A 17957-nucleotide genomic window follows, 5' to 3' on the forward strand; every position below is an offset into this window, starting at 1 on the left:
GTTTTTCTGAGCGGCTGTAACTGTGGTTCAGCCTATATTTGGACTGCATGAAGACGAGAGATGTTTCTAATATTCTGTCTCGTTTACGTCTGTAAATAAGAGTAGATAAAACATTAGAAATAACAGAGCATTGAAACCCATCTTAACACTGCTCATGTACATATGTTCATACTTTCAGCATATCTGCATCCTCATTATATCACTATTTAGGCTCAAACATTTCTATGTAAATGTCTTTCTTCTTGTTCAGATCCGAGCCACTGAACTGATACTTCAGTCAATCATCGGTACACGAATGAGGACTGGTTCAGCCTATATTTATAAATTTGAGCGTATATTCTGTCAACAGGACAAACTCACTGTTCAGTGCAAGAGTGAAGCACAGAGAGAGCATTTTCTTAAACGGTGGTCAGAAGTCACAGGCCCACACACGTGAGCACACCTTCTCCTTTCCTAATCCCTGTAAGTGGTTAAGCCTCACATAGCTAGAAACACAAGTACTATTCCCCATGAAGACGTGATGTGACTTTACATCACATGTACACTGTGTATGTCTGCAGCCTTGTCTTGGCCCCACTTGTATCATATTATCATACAACCAGCTCCAGAAAGACATGTGCGCATCTGTCAGTGGGAATGAAGCGTCACTTTAACTTGCCTGAAAAAAGTGTAATGTGCTTTCCAAAAGTTACTGATGAACAATAGTTGATTTCAATTTGAGATAAAACATTTAATTGGATTATATGAAAATGTGAATATTAAATATTGAATTTATTTGTTAGCCCTCCGACAAATTTCAAATTTCAAGTAAATCCGTGATCATTACAGCAGGTATACAACCTACCATAGATAAATATTGAAGACATGTCCAAGCCTTGTCCTTTTACCTGAGTAAAATCAATACAATACAACCAGAAATTGGGGGAGCAGAATTATCCAGCTGATATTAACCCACAGATGACACCAGATACAAAACAGAAACTGTAACTGTGAATGAACCACAGTCGACCCTTGCTGCTGTACTAATATCCAACAGATCTTGAAGCGCTAAAGAAGCAGTTCAGTTACTGTAAAATTATTATTTTATTATTATTATTAATACATGTTGGGCTCAGCCATTGAACTTTTTCATGCCTATTTCTTCCCGTGTGCCTTCCTAATGTGATTCCAGTGTCAGAGTAGGGAGACAAAATGTCTGCAAAATTTATTCTAAAATTCTGCAAAAGTAAATATGAAGCGTCAGCAGTCTGAGTCTTACAAATAAGTGTCACTGTTTAGTGCTAAATTAAATGCTGTGTGATGCTGTACATGCACTGGCCAAAGCATCAGTGGTGGAATTAAGTGGATTTACCCAATTGTAAAATCTTGAGATACTTTGCTTGAGTTATCCATTATATGGTACTTCACACTTCTAACCTACTTTACTTCAGAGGGAAAACTTTTCTATTTGACAGCTGTAGTAACTAGTTACTTGACAAATTAAGATTTTACATAAAGTAACATGATACTGACTTTTTGTGTGGCCGTCCAAACCTTATTTTATGGCTTCATTAATGGGCAAAGCCTGCGTGTAAAATATCCCCACCAGCCAAAGTAGTGTGAAAGGTGTCAAAGGAGAGAAAGTTCCTCTGTGTTTCAGACTCAAATATACATCTGTGCTAGTGGCTCACAACTCCCTCTGTCCATTCTATGTGATCCCAAGATGTATTTAAGGGGTCACTCGATCATTGAAGGGATACAGGCTTTTTATTTTTTTTTTTAGAATGTCTTTTATAACCCCTTCCTTCTGAAAAACTGGATTTTGTCACCTCTTTCAGTGTCCTTAATGACAAGCTGAAACGTTACACTCTCTACTGGGTTGACCCGCTCAAAACTGTTGTTGACTCTGAAGCCTTGCTTCCTTTTAAGGGGTCACAAGCTAAAAGCCTGAGGACCCTTCTCTGTGACATTTGCATATGTACTATGGTAGCATCCAATAGAAACAGTCCTTCCCTTATCTTCCCTCCTGGTGGGAGAGAGGAGTGGTGGTGATGCAGGGAAGAAAGAACAGTGACTATGCTCTGGGATCAATCTGCCATGGATGGATGACACTGGCTCTTCCCTTTATGCTAACCAGTGACCCAATAAACAGTTGGATGATTTCATTTATCTCTACACACATATGGCTGTTACTGGTTCATCATCCAAACCAGGAGTTGAAGCCTCAGTGTGTAATGTTGTAGATTCTCTCTGAATTTGGCATCATCTAGTGTTTGTATGACGGAGGTACTGGCAGACAATACTGCCTGACTCAATGGATCTGATCCCGAGACTGTGAATGAACGGATTGAAAGACACACATATGCAGAGTGCATCACTTTAAACCAGGATTATCTAATTTCTACCTAAAAACATATGCTGTTACACGAATATGAAAGATGGCACACTCACAAATTGTGCATAGTGGCTTTAAATGTCTGTAAATCAGGAGGGTGGGTGGTGAAAGAGGCAGGTGTGCCGACTTATTAAGTCATTTTGCAATGTAGTTAAGAAAGGAGACAGAACCCAGCAGTTGCAGCTCTCATGTTTTGCACGTCAATACAGATAAATCATTGCTTCCTTTTGCACAAATAAGGCATAAAACACATTAAGTCCAATGTCAATAATCAATTACATAAACATCCCACATATCGCTGTGCTACAACTAAAGATTTCTCTCTTCTCTCTCCAAAATGTATAATATTGATAACTTACTAAATGTGTCTAGTTTCAATATGATGTGGAAAATATATTACTTGACTTATAGTGACTCAAACAGCCCCCTCTTTATTCCCTAGAGGCTGAGGTGATGAAATAAAACAGCTGCACAGATGGCCAAATAATTCAAATCAAAACAGTTACTTCATAGGAATCATTAGTGCAATGCAAATAGCCAGTGTGTTCTTAACAGTGACAACTGTAGTTCAATACAAACCAAACGTATGACATTGGCTGTCAAGTTCCATGTAGAGCAGAACTATGTGCAGGAGTCATTAAGAAATACAGCAGGATTACATTAATCTGGCAACCACATTTAGCCAAATTTGTGACTTGAACTATTAACCATCACAAGATTAAGCCTAAGGCAGTGATACAAATTTACCAGCAAGTCTGACATTATTAAAAAAAAGAAAAAAACAACAGAGAAGCTGCACACTGACACTTTTCCATTGGGAAATACAAACAGAAACCCAACATTGGTTTTAAAAATATGCAACGGACCAATTAATGTTGATAAAAATACATATGAACTGTATATAAATAATGTCACTGTCACCTTTTTGCCAAAAATAGTGTTATGTTGTAATGTTATTTCGTAGTGTACATGTAACATTTTGATCAAAGAGGACCACTGTTTGACCTGATATATTTCAGTGACTTCCACTGTGAAGTCATGGAGAACTGCTGCTGAGGAGTAAACATGAGAGAGCCTGTTTTCTGGATACAGGCAGTGTTTCTTTTTGCCATCAATGGTTAAGTGCAAGAAAATCAAAGTGTTGTGAAACTGTATCATTTGTGTGTTTGCAGAACTGAATACTAACGGCGGAAAAGCACGGAGGGAGGGAGGGAGGGAAAAGATTCAACATTTTTGACTTTCAGGCTCATCTACTAAAATTGAAGTAAATGACTTATGATGATAATTACAGTACTCAGAATCTGTACTGTAGCACGTCCTCTTAAAGATTACATAATGGAACGGTATTACGGATACATTACTGGACTCCTGCTCAGGTGTGAATTCGCTCCAATCTAAAAAGTTTGCTCCTGGACGTGTTTTCTCGTGACAACATTCGCTTTTATTGGATGAAAAGGTTGTTTCATTTCAACTTCTGTTAATCCTTTTTCTTTTGCCTCGCCGAGGACTAGCAGAGATTGTTACATCACAATTGCATCACTTGGTGGCTCCCATAAGGGCAGACATCAAGGGAGGATAATGCGCTAATGTGGAAGCAAATGCACTTCAGGCCTGCTGTTCTGAAGACCAAATACATGCAGCTTTAGTTTTAACTCAGGCATACTACATTCACAGTGGCTCTTATTTTACATAGTGTGTAAGCATATTAATTTGTATTTGCACTCATTGTTTAAGGCACGCAGGAACTGGGGCTTGGTGACAGATTTTGAAAACCAAAGAACTTAGTGTTGCTCAGTCTTTAGAGACTGGGTTAACTTGAGCTAACTGAACAAACTGCTCTGACAAGTGTTGGGAGGTATAGGGGGGGGGGTTTAGGGCAACTGCCTTCCTTTTGTTTCCATTTCTGCAGGTTAACATCAGAGACCAGTGTTGGGCACAAAGCAAATCTGCTGTGGGCACAGGAGCATAGTTATGATTACGGCCCAGGGACTCCCCCTTCTTCTATGGTGGCTGGTGGGTTGGGGTCCTTGTGGAAAGGAGTCTCCTTGTAAATGAACCAACAGTTACCCGTCCACAGGATCAAATTCAAAAACCCAAAAATCTGTAGAAAGACAGGAAAACAGATAATATGATTAGTTTACTGCAAACTTTTAAGCTTAGTTGTTTTTTGACAAAGTGACTTCAATGGATATTTGTGAGTAGTCAGTCTGTGAGAGTTTAGAGTTTAGATTCATTTTGTTCATGATATTGTATCCATCTGTTGCAGCCATACACGGCTCAATATAAACACACTACACTGTACAAACTATATGGAAATTTGAATATTGGGGACTTTTAAGTGAGGCCTAAAAATAGGTTTGACCTGTATGTCAACATTTGGATCGTTGTCAATAAATGTACATACTAGGACACCAAAACATTTGATTATTATATTATAGCATTTACACAATTAGTTTGTCTCAACCAGTGAATCCAACAATGGAAAATAAAATGCTACTGTGAGGATACATTATTCATGTTACAAAGTGTGTTTTACATAGTCAATCCTACATTGCTGCAGAAAATAGTGAGGCTGTCCCAGCAATGGACAAGAACGTCTGTTTATATTATGAACACCAGATGGCACTGGCTGGACTCTGCCATCAGCCACCCTCCAGTAGTAGTGGAACAGTGTTGAAAATAGGGCTGTGCAGTGTGATGATAGATATCATAGAATTTCAGAAAACGCTCTATCGTTTATTCAGTTGCATCACCTGTACTCTTAATGGCAATATTTTTGGTCGTTTGGAAATCGCTTTCTGTTCACCTGCATGGCATGAATACAGGCAGGAAATTTGCATGAAGGCAACACAAACAAACATGGAGGACAGTGAATGTGACACAGAATGGGGTAATTCCAAACAGGAGAAAGACTCTAACCAGCCAAGACGAGATGAGGAACTTGTACATAAAAGAAGGGCTGCCTCTGTTGCGTGCATGCAATGTATTTATGAAAAATTGGACACAGACCAGATAACTGTACTTTGAAAATTATTATTAATAATTCATATTGTGTTACATGCTTAATTGCATATTGGCACAAAGCTTCAAAATAAAAGCAGTTATTCATTCTCCTATTTTAGTGTAACTGTACAATAACAGTAAAATTAATGTTAGATTTTCACGCTGGCATGCTGATCAACCTGTGATGAAATGAAATACAGAAAGCAGGATCCCATTCAGGTTCACAGCTCCACAGGCAAAGATAAAGACAAATGCATATTTCCCTAAACTGAAAAAAAATCGGCTTTTTAAAATGGCTTACACCAGAAAATAATATAAAAGTAACCTGGCTACAAAGATAAGTAAGGTGATGATTTGGCAGTGGTGTTGGTCTGCTTCCATGGTCAGGCTGTGGCCACGTAGTTTGCCAGCACATTCTGCATAAACAATCATATATGTTGTGGTAATGAACTATGATTAATGATAGTTTGTGTCATACAAAAAAGACAATTATTGAATATGCATTTGAGGCTTTGAGGTGCAATAAAGAAATTTTAAGGGAAGTAAATACAATTTACTCAAAATAATCAAACTGTTTGAGACAATTCTGCAAAGTCCCCCAAATTCTGGAGCAGATAAGTTTCACAAGGTTAAAAAAAAAAAATCGTATTGTTTCCTCAATCTGACCGATATGGCCATTCCAAAAATGGAGGGGCTCTTAAGAAGGAAGTAATAAGGCCTGCGGCAGTACTTCACCATGACTTACCACAGAGGCATTGAGGCGGCCCATGGAGGGAAACTCTCCTGGGTGACAGACGTCCTTGCATTGCTGCACTAGGTGCTCGGGGTTAGTGGCCCATTTGACATCAGTCAGGCCTTTGCCCCAGGCTGAGGAAGACACAAGCCACAGGAAGGCAAAGGCAGCAGTCACTCCCAGGTCCTGGCAGGGAGCACACAGCACACACTGAGCATGCTTCCACACAGACACATTAACATCACATGACAATTCAGACGGTTGCATGCAAACTAATGTACTAAATAAAATGAGCACGCTCTCTTACCAACAAGAAAACTCCGGTAACCTTTAAGAGTTCTTATTTGCTTCCTTTCAAATTCAAAAGAATACCCTGCACTAATGCTTTGGCCATATTTATGATTCGTCTCTAGATTATTTTCTATGCACATGTTCTCCAAAATAAAACTTTCACTGTCTTTCTGCCTGAGAAACCACCTGTAATATTAGTTGTGTTGAGCTTTTTAAATTGATCTAGTTTGAGGTGTTCATTAAACACAGCTGAAAGTTTGTACATTTTGCGTGCAACTGTACTCGTCCTAACTAGTTACCCCATCAAAATTCTGCTAGATATTCAATCTCAATAATTTTCTCTTTCAGAGTGCTAAGAGATTATTACTGATATAAAACATTTGTTGAAGTGATCTTAGAAGGGGGATACAAAAAATGATATGTTCACCTGCTGTTAAAAATAACTCATCTGAACCCCAGTGCTCTTCATTCTCAGCTCTGGTCGGACAGTTCCATCACCACTGTACTGGTGCACAAGGCAACTGTTCATTTCCTGAGCAATGCGTTTCTACATATTATTTTCAAGTCCCAGTAGCTTGTTAAAGTTGTTATATTGAATGAGGAAGCTTTGCATTGTGCCTACTGTCCAAAGGTTGTCGCTCCCACGCGTCAGAAGACGTTTGCATAAAATTTAACCTCTCTCAACTTATTCACATCATGCTACAGGACGATGTCTGAGTCAAGGGGAGACACTGGGATGCTATTACATTTACTAATGAAATTCCCAGAGAGCTGTGGTGTAGTCAGGCCATGTTCACACCAACTTCAGCTCTGCGTGAAAAGACGCATGAAGTATGAAAAAAGAGGATGTGTACTCACTATAATGGGGCCACGGGTGGTCTGGCGGTAGGTGTTCTGGTAGCCCAGGTAGAGGACCAGTGTGGCGGTGCAATAAAGGAACCCAAACACACCGACACACACAAAGAACTCTGCCGAGGAGGAGAAGTCCCCCTGCAGGTAGGTCTGATTGGTAGGACTGCTGTTACATGTCGGTATCTTATATGGATATGCTTGCAGCCTGAAGGGAGGTGGAGAAGGAAAGACACTTTCAACAGTCGCTCTGATGAATCCCGTTTTTGCACTCATTGTGATTTCAGAGAAAATACGTCCTCACCTGCGTTACTCTTCTGTCCAAAGGAGGCAAGAACAAAACATATGAAAGAATTAAGCAAGCTTTTTATTTTACAAGGAGTGTGTGCACAAGTTAAACAGAACCTTCAACTCATCTGTATGATCATAGGTCACCTCTGTCATAGAGGAATATCACAGGGATTGGGTTTTGACCTTTTCTTCCAAGTATTTTTTATCACGACAAACAGAAGAACTTTCTGATATCAAACTGCACTACATGATAATGAGAAAAAAAACCGCTTTGGTTTCAAATGGCGCAGAATGGAGATCTGGAGTTCATAGCACATTTTTTTATTTGCTGCTGTCGCACGTCATTGTCTGAACTACTGTATTAAAACTTTATTACAACTAATGGTAACTAGTAAACATTTTTCCTCTCTGTCCAACTCTGTTTTGACCCTACACTGTCCATTTGTGACTGATAAAACAAACACTGTTGCAGATTCTACACCTGCTTTTCCCAGATGGTATAATTTTTATTTTACCGTGTAAAACCTCATTGCAGTCCTTAAGTAAATAAGAGCTACTGCAACTTAAGGAGTATTAAAAAAGGGCGGTGGTCCTTTATAAATGTCCCCTAATGGGATACCTAACCAGCACAGAGCTGCACCAGGCACATTCTGTTTCTGCTAACCGCCCTGTTCACTGCACTTCTGCAGAATGCTACGACAGTCAGCTGGACTTCTGATGAATGTAATGCTGGCACCCTACTGCTGTCCAGTGAGATCGCCACTTCGACTAACAGCCCTGTCTTTAGTGAGTTTCAGTGGAATTGTATGATGATATGATCATATCATGCTATCATGGCACAAAACTGTTGTTCAAATTCATAATTCCAAAAAGTTGTAAAAACAAGAATAAGTCATGCATAAGTAAAACGATTTGTCTGATGTCATTTGTTACTATTGGAACACCAAACATAATCCATTTGGTTCTGTATACATTTCCCATATGATCCATCCATCCACTGTCTATATTGTTAATTCTTGCGGGGGCTGGAGCTAATTCCCAGCAGACATTAGTCCAGAGGCGGGGTACACTCTTGACACAGAGACAGACAACCACTCATGCTCACACCAACAGGTAATTTAGAGTCACCATTTAACCTAACCTACATGTCTTTGGACTGTGGGAGGAAGCTGGAGTACCTGGGGAGAACAAAAACTCCACACAGAAAGGTTCAAGGTTCAAACCGCAAACCTCCCAGCCAGCGGATACGACCTTAGAACCTTCTTGCTGTGGGGCAAGTTGTGCCATTTGAACGATATTCTATTTTTGATACTGAGTTCAACTATATGGCCCAGTTGGATTTGATAGTGAATCTAAATGTTGCCAACCAGCTATTGCTGTTCGCACCGGTCACCTGGTTACCTTATTTTAAGCTTTTGTAGCCAGAAACACAGAGATATGCGACTGCAACATCAGTACTATGTGTTTGGCTACACTGCGAGACAAAATAAGAAAGTACAGAGAAAGCTGCAGGGGACAGAGTGGACGAGTAACCTGCTGAGACAAAGAGGAGTAACCAAAAATTTCACCAGATGATGGCAGTAGCGCACAATTGTGTTGTTTGACACCTAAAGGAGGAGATATGATCAAGTGTTTGTCCTGGTGTTTTAGTCTGCATTTCTAAATGTATTGGCAGAGATGTGGACAGGGCTTCAAAAAGTGATTAACAGCAATGGCTACTATGACTGAGAGTGCTCTAGTATTCAGTACCTGAATGGGTAGCCAAACACAGGCCTGACATCCTGTGGTTCGCCTGCTTCTGTGCATTTAACTGTAAAGTGGGTCGTTCCTGAGTAACCTCCAGTGGTGGCGAAGGCAAAGATGGTGAAGACCTGTAGTGGCAGAGAAATATGCGAGGTTAAGAGGTTGTAAAAGTGAAAGACTGACAGGCCTCTCAAGCTGTAAGGCTTTTGGTTTTAAAGAACATAAAACAATTTTTGGGAATTTGTCTAGTTCTACAAAAATTTAAATCTATACACAGCATTTAAATTAAAGCCAGTTTAATGATTTTTAAGTCCTTATATTTGTAATGATTAAATAAAGACACTTTTGAACTGTACTTCCTTTTCGGATCAGAGGTAAGTTTATACTTTTAAGTCAATATAAAAATCAGTCCCAGGATTCCCTTTCCCTCCCCACAAGTAACAAACGTGATTCTTTTCACCTTCTGAACTAAATTCCCTGCTCCACTATCACTCTCCTCCCTGCAGTTGTTACATCCTTTTCCCCACACAGGAAACTCCCTCCCTCGCCCTCAGAGAGCTGAAAGCAAAAATGTCGAACCCTTTAACATGAAGCAGACAAAGCAAACCTCCAACTTCAACCAGCTCTAACAAAAAGCCATCTTTTCACAGTGTACACGTGGTTCAATGTCAGCAATTAAGATTTTATTTTCACAGACAATAAAACATTTTCTCTGCTGGGCTACTGCATGTTTCCAGATAGGATAAGGCCAATATACACTGGGCAGACAGGCTTCTATAAAAACATGTTCTGTGATGTTCACATCGTTATCATACAATTTGAATACATTTCTACTAAAGAACAGATATTATACTGGTAGTCTTATGAAGCCTAAGTATTGTATGTGTATCCACAGCCTAATATCTTAGAGCTACACTGTACTACTAACTAACTATTTAAACACATCACTGAGCCATACTGTTGTGGCAAAAGCTGTAAAAACATTGCTGAAAACAAGACATTTTCGCTGACAGAAACTTTACTTTGTCCTGTGTGTCGGATGAATGGCATATACACTGCTATAGCATGTTTACAATGCAGCACTGAGATGAAAACACAAAACTTGGCAAAATAAAGGATAACTAAGACTTTGAACAAGCTTAACCCAGTTTAATTTTATGTGGACTGAATGAACCTGCATTTGTTATGAGAAAATTAAAATTAAAAAGTAGCCTTGTCAGAGGAAAGTCTGCAACCAGTCCATTAGTAATAGAAACATGTCTATGTGATTAGCACAATATTATGCTTGTTTAGGCTGCAAACAGAGCCACTAGTGTCTACTAGTGAGAATTTCCACAGAAAACTAAACAAGCACACAAACTGGCTGGATGGAGCTCTAAGGTTTAATCCAGTAAAATGCTCCACTGTTACCAAACCAGACTTTAGACGCTGTGTAAACACGACAGACAACATTAGCATTGCTGCGTTAGCCTTCGAGGCTAAAAACCAAGATCAGCTGGGCCGGTGACTTTATCTTTCATCACAACCTTGCTGTTGCCCACAGGAGGCAACATCATGTCTTTCATTTTGACGTTCAATTTTGAAGAAGAAAAGTTAAACTGAATGGTTGCTCAGTTGTCCTGATAGTGATGCCGTTACATTGTCATTATGTTCCACTCAGGAGCGACTGAGTCACGTGCAACACCTGGTGGTAAAATCCAGCATTACCAGTCACCTTTGGTCATAGGCTTAATATCAAACAAGATTGAAAATCTTTTACATCGGCCCATGCCCAACAGTGAATGCAAATTTTACTCTGTAGAAGTTTTCATACTGCATAAGGATGAATGTCAGCAAAAAGTTTTTTTCACAAGAGAGAAAAACAAGCTGATATCTTCAACTATGCTGACAGAGAGCAGACACTAGCAGGAAGAATGGAAAGCAGAGAGGAACCCAGACCGTTTCCTCCAACCTTTCACATGAACTGACTGTGCAGAAAAACTGTGATGCCACTGCAACTCCGGGGCCACCAGAGGATCGACTGCAGTGCAGCACAAACTGCAGTCAGGAGTTTGAATTTAGTAGCAAAACAGGTTTGGGTTCAAACACGTCCAGGTTTGGATAAGATCTGAACAGCTACTCTTCATCCACAGTACAAATGACCCAGGCTGATACTTAGGTCTGGTTGAATGTTGTTGGCATTGGAGCTGGACCGGACTCCGACAACATTTCAGGCTTGTATAGCACTCAGAAATTGTGCAATCTACACTGTACGGAAATATTTATAAAAGCTAACACTTGAATATAACCCTAGTGACACTATAAACCCAAGTCCTGTCTAAAACCTCTTACACCCTTGGCTAGCACTAGTGGTCCTTCCTGAGCCAGGAAAAACCTATTAAAAAGGTACTATATCAGTAAACAGGATCTCAACCGTGTAGTAGAGTTGTACTCCAACTGCCTATTCATCCTATTTTTAAAAAAACAAGACATTACATGCTAAAATAGACTTACAAACTAGGAACAGAGCAGAGTAGGATTTCATACAGCAGCTCTCTGTCATCCAGCCAACAGTGGCCAACATTCTAGGCATGCCACCCATGTAACTAATTTGTGGTAAGTAGTAAGAAAATGTATTGTGTTTCATCAAGGCTGGGACACTTGGGACTACTTTTTGGGGAAATGTTAACAGTCTTTCTTAAACATTGTTACAATACTTACATAAAGTCTATTAATTTTACTCAGTGCAGTATGTGTGCCTACAGAGGCTGTAAGATGTGCTATAACTGCTGCTGTACAGTGATCTTTTAGGTTCATTCCCTTACACAATGGTCTAATAAATCTTGGCTGCAATCTCTGTCAGACTGTATGATATCAGATTTGAGACATGTCAGAATGTGTAATTAAAGCCTGGGGATTCATAGCGCTACGATGAAGGTCAAAAATAAAGCAAAAAACAAGCCAGTGCTCAATGGGTCTTTTTTAAATCTAATTCCGATAACTATAGATACATGCATGTCACTGTGGTATCCACATACATCTGGCTGTAGGCGTTGGCCAGTGCATTTGGTTTCTTTTCATAGATGTAGAATTGAGTTGCAGCAGCAGTCCCATTGTTCAATTTGGGTGCTAAATATCTGACACTGTCAGCACTTTGACAAAATCTGTCTTTGGTTGTCAAAGCTTTAAATCAATAAGTCTTACACAGGTGTGTGCCAACACAAACAGTTATCTTTGAACGATTATTTTCATGCATATAAGCCTTTGGCCCATTTCATGCCCTTTTCATGGGCCTGATGAGACACTTTGTGAAACTTGTTCCCTTTATTAGTATAAATGAAAGATCCTTGATCATATTTTACCATTATTCAAGACTTAAAAAAACGTGCCACTAAATTACTCCAAACATATATACTACAATATCCTGTGACTTATCTGCCGCCATATATGCCAATACATATGTGATATGCCAAAAATCGTATCGAATGTACTAGCTGCTGGATGACTGGAAACACATTGCGTAACACATAATACCAAATATGCACAAACTTTTTGATCAGTCAAAAGAAAATGTTCTCAAACCATTGTGGGCATGTAATCCTTTAACTTAATTGAAGCAATGTAATTGGAGATTTATGGTTTTCTTATGGCAGTGATGATATGACATGGTCGCGAGAAATTTGCTCTTTCCCCATAGGTGTTGCAGTATGAGTAAGCACTACATTGCCTATAAACACTGACTGACAAAGGGCACCCCCCCCACACACACCTCTCCCCCCTCCCAAGACATCCTTCCTCCAATGAAAAGCTTCTGATTAGGGCATGTGACAGTTGCTTCCATACTTTCTCTCAAGAATAATGTCCTTTGTTCACTTACACCCACATCTAGTACATTCCCAAATCTTCAGAATCCCTTTCAGCTACATAGCAGTTGTATACATTGGGCCAGAGCACTGGACCAGGCACTGAGATGAAGAGCCTGCAGGCTGCAGTAGTGTAGCAAACACAGCAAGATAAACAGCAGAACCGCACACACAGAAATGGAGTGCAGTATTTAGCAAGCTTCAGTCCCAGTGAGGATTTCCAGGAATGGGTTTCATCTTTCAGGTGTCTCTGGATCTCAACAACATTTCTCAGCTTTCATCTCAGCCCTGTTTGACCCACCCAGGGCAATCTGACAGCGCCCCAAATAAACCCTCCTGACTGGTTGAGACACTGGACAGGGAACTCCCGCCCTGTCTACCACAGACTGACCGAAGCATTCCTCCATACCTCTGCTGATCAAGGAGTGGCAGGACAGATAAGAAACAGCAACAGCCATTGACAAGGTCCTGATATCAGCAACTTTTACCACAAATTTCATTTGTCTATGTACATCTCATGGACATACACTGATGGCCCAAAAAAAGCCTAACAGGTCATGATTGCAAAAATAACCTGATTACCACGTTCCATCAGTTGTGACCATCCTCCACCTGACACTGAAAAGACTGCTGTTGCTGGCTAACGTCCATACTCATTGGCTGTGGTCTAAATACACATCTTCCAGGAGCAACACAATGCAGGAGGGAGTCAAACGGTTTCTCACAGCACAGTACGAAGAACGCCTCACCCTGGAAGAATTGTCTAGTTCAGCCATGACAATGAAGCAGACCAGCAACAAATGTGTCTGGAGAAATTAGATATAACAGTGGTTAAAAACTCAGATTTGAAAGCTCAGTGACTATTATAAAATGAGCAAAAATCCTCAAGCATCAAAAAGCAGAGCCACCAAATGATGCCCACGTTTCCATATAGACAGCAGCTGCCCTAATCAGTAACAAGATTTGGACACTAACAATTGTGAGCAAATGGAGGGAAACAATGAACCAGAAATGGAGAAGAAAATGTATTGGCAAGATGAAGTGAGATATTTGCACACATCATAGATGATAACCCTGCGAACTACTGCCCACAGACTACAGAAACACACTACCTTAATATTTGTGACCTCACATTTCTGCTTTCTGGAGAGACATTTGAAGAAGAAGAGTTGAATTTTACTATGGCTAGGTATCAATGTTAATTTTGGCAAATTTAGACTGTAGAGTATCTTACTTAGGCCAAAATGTATAACTGCTTATATTAGACCACATTTAACCTTTTAAACGTTGCAAAATGACAAAAAGGGGCTTGTACAAAAACATTTTTGTGTTCCTTACAATAAGGTTTCCAACAATGCATTCACAAATCTGCAAATCTGCCCATGCACAATATTTACTGGAAGCGGTGTCACTGCTGTTTGTGACTTTGACTTTTAATTTATGTACTGATTACACATATTTGTCAGTTGTGTGTAAACAAAGAGCAACAGAGATGCATAGACGGATGTGCAAACAGTCAAACAGAGACAGACAGAGGTGGGGGTGGAGGCCTGACATTATATTCAGGCAGTGGTTAATTGGGAGACATGGGAAGATTTCTGGTGGAGCAGCTGGTTGTTTGACAGGAAGGGCTGGTGACAGGGTTGGTAAACAAAATAACTATTAATATCAATAGCTTAAGCTGTCATCATTAAGTGGTGCTCCTAAATTTTGTGCTGGAGCTCCTAAAATTTTCATTAGGAAGCACCTGTGCTACTACTGGAAAAAGTTAGGGTGGAGCCCTGCGTCTCTTCAAGCTTTGATATCAGTTTGATTAAACAGAAAGACTAGAGGGCTTGGCAACTGAGGTCATTAGATCTTGTGTTATGAAATGTACTGAGTCAGTATTTCAAGAGAGAAGTTTGTATATTTTTCAGTCACTTCAGTACAGTTGCAATTTTCTTGGTTCTAGGATGTAAACCTAACCATTCAACCATGATTGTTGTTGCTGCTTGCTCGCTCCTCAAAGATTCAACTGATGTGACCATCTCTTCTACAATCCGATGCCTTGTACCTTTTAACGAGAAATGTAAGGAAATGACAGAAACATGTCCTTTTGTCTGCAAAAAATAAAAAATAAAAACTTCCAAAACCAGTTGCTACGTCAAGTATGGCTATGGCCTTCATACAATCTAGTGCTGACTGACCGCAGAGGCATGTGTGCAGTACACTTATACCATCCCAAAGAGATGTTCAGAGAATGCTGCGCTGCAGCAGCCAGCAGGATTTACGGTTTCATGGGAAGTCAGCGTTGCCCAGTCAGACCCAGACACCTTGTCAGCTCTACATCTAACAGTCTGCATGGAGAAGTAAGACAACTTCCTAGAAACTGCCTAACTGCTTCTCAGTGGTATCGCTAAGAAGGAGCAGAAGACAGGCAGGAAACATGAGCAGTGAGATGATCGGGCAGACTGTAGAAAACTCCCCCTAGCTGAGAGTAAATAAAGGTAAATAAACAATAACTACCAGTACTACCCTAACAGGTAGACTTTCTGGTTCAACTTAGACATACATGTACTTGTTAGAATGGCTGATTAATCATTACAGAAGAAAACAACTTGCCTTCACTTTCAAGTTTAATCACTTTCCAATAAAGTGATTAAAGATAATTCAACATAACTGTTGATTTAGTCGCAACCTTTGTAATCACCTGACCTGTTATGGTCCTTGCCTACCTGCAAAACTAAGAAAATAAAACAGTTCAGTCCCAGTTCGGTTGATTTAATGTGTTGAAGTCTGATTCCCAACCCTACCAGCACATTGTGCAATATACTTTAGCAGAACAACAAGTTTAATAGCCAAGCTTTTTAACTCACTATCCTCCACAACACAGCAGCAGAGAATATCAGTTGCTCCACTAGCCGACACCTTAAATACACACAGCTCTGCTTGTTATTAGAGTACTGTACTCTGCATCAACCAGAAATACAGAGCACAATGATCATTGGCAGAGCCATAAGAGGGGACATTCCTGAACTGTTGTCTTTTTTTAGTATACGATCCATTCAGCTTACTCATTAAGAGGTCATTCGCAGACTCGCAGATATTTAGAGCATGGTCCAGTGAGCTGCTGCTCAGGCTACTTGATTCTCAACAGCTGGCCTTCCTTACAACAGCCACCCAGTGCTGTTTCACAAGAGAACTAACTAAGATCTCTGCCTTCGGTTTTGCCCACCTTACATAACCATCTGCTTTCCTGGGAATGGATTTCTCCCGCTGCAACAACACATGGCATCAACTAAACTCCTGTTCTGGGTGGCACTGCTTAGCTGTCTGAAATTATGCAACTATGATTATCTTGCTGAACTACTTCCATACAGAAGTCACAATAACTAAGAATTGCCTGGCAATGGTCCAGCTTGGTCATCAAGTTCACTATGGAAAGAGTGTCAGGGTTTACAAGAAAAGCTTGACATCCTTATTAAAGGTAACATTTCACTAAGGTAATCAGTAGCTACAATCGTAGCTAGATGCATTCAAAGTCCCCAAGCTATGGAATAATTTAACTCAGTGAGCCAGGTCAAAAGCCAAGACTCCAAAGTTACAAATGAACTAAGCAGATACAGAGGAACCTGCAACAATGTCATAACGTCATTCAGGCTGTAAACTTTAGCCTTTGTACAAGCATATCCTGCCTCAAACGCTGAGGGACATTTGCATGGTGTAGGTGGAACTGGTGGAATGCTGAATGCATATGGTGATAAGGATAACTTGTAATGTTAACGTAGTATGGTATGTAGTTACTCAAGAGATATTTCAGAGTACTTTTTTGATTCCACTTACCCATTCGAGGACGCGAATAAATCCAAGAGGCTCTTTCAATGGTCCCAGATCCAGAGAAAAGCCAGACACCAGTTTCTGGTTATTACAAATAAGGTGTATGGGGAGATTGACAAAGACACAAAACAGTAGGTAGTCAGATGAGAATGAATTGGCGTTTAAATTAGCACTCAAACAAATTTCGTTACCTGTTTGTCACCTTGCGGCTAACTGGCCCTGCCCTTGTTAGCCAAACCCTGCTAGCGACATGCTAACGCTGTGACTCAAGTCAACCTGTGTCTTCAGCTAACTCACCTACCTGTACAGGTTCCATTGAGACGTGAAGTGAGGGGGAAGCGCTCCTATTTCGCTCCAAAAGTTGCCAGTTTAGTTGTAAAGTTAACTTAAAGTCACTTGGTTTGCATTCGGTCGGTAACAGCAGGCGACACGGCGGCTACTGACTGTCAGCAGGCGTCACAGCTCGAGCCAAGCAGGCAACTGATAAGACTGCTGTGAAGCCCTGTACCACTGGAGCGCTGTCAGCCTGAGCAAAATAAAATACACACCACTTCCGGCTTTTCAAAAGTACGAAAATGTGTGCATGTTGTTCAGGTCCATACACATGAAACATGTTTATATAGCTGGCCTGTTGCCCTTTTCAACCACAGAATATTAGTTGTTGGATTTATTCCATCTGGAATTAATAATTCTATCTGCACTCTATTATCCCATGTTATTTATCTGCTTCAAAAACAGGGAAAAACAGGTGCGTCTTTTATTGAAAAAACAAAAACAAACACGAAACAAGAAAATTCAGTATGAAAACATGTTAAGTGACTGATAGTATAATTAATATATTCGATATACTATCAGACAGCTAGACTATTGTTGAAGGTATTATTACTACCATCATTATTATCAGTAGTAGTAGTCACCTTTGATGCAAATACTTTCCCATTAATTTGTCGAGAAGATTTGTGAAGACAGATGAGTTCACTGTGTTTTTTGTCGAGAAAATGTAAAAAAGGTGGAA

The 17957-nt window shown here is 40.1% G+C and overlaps 1 protein-coding gene across 1 annotated transcript; it reads right to left on the minus strand.

Annotated features, from left to right (window-relative positions):
* Window positions 1–2547: 2547 nt before the first annotated feature.
* Window positions 2548–17439, minus strand: sypl2a (synaptophysin-like 2a). Its single transcript, XM_070847524.1, has 6 exons — window positions 17244–17439; window positions 16949–17023; window positions 9291–9412; window positions 7260–7458; window positions 6123–6296; window positions 2548–4475 (listed from the first exon to the last, which is right to left on the minus strand). The coding sequence occupies exons 1-6, from the start codon at window positions 17256–17258 to the stop codon at window positions 4350–4352; spliced, it is 711 nt and encodes a 236-aa protein (XP_070703625.1). The 5' UTR covers window positions 17259–17439; the 3' UTR covers window positions 2548–4349.
* Window positions 17440–17957: the final 518 nt, after the last annotated feature.

This window comes from Pempheris klunzingeri, chromosome 2, assembly GCF_042242105.1.
Source record: "Pempheris klunzingeri isolate RE-2024b chromosome 2, fPemKlu1.hap1, whole genome shotgun sequence".
In the NCBI taxonomy this organism is placed as follows: domain Eukaryota; kingdom Metazoa; phylum Chordata; class Actinopteri; order Acropomatiformes; family Pempheridae; genus Pempheris; species Pempheris klunzingeri.

Coding starts and splice junctions, on each gene's coding strand:
- sypl2a (XM_070847524.1), bottom strand. Junction 7,459..9,290: donor GTGTTTGGCTACCCATTCAG/GTACTGAATACT, acceptor ACCTCCCTTCAG/GCTGCAAGCATATCCATATA. Junction 6,297..7,259: donor CCACCCGTGGCCCCATTATA/GTGAGTACACAT, acceptor GCTCCCTGCCAG/GACCTGGGAGTGACTGCTGC.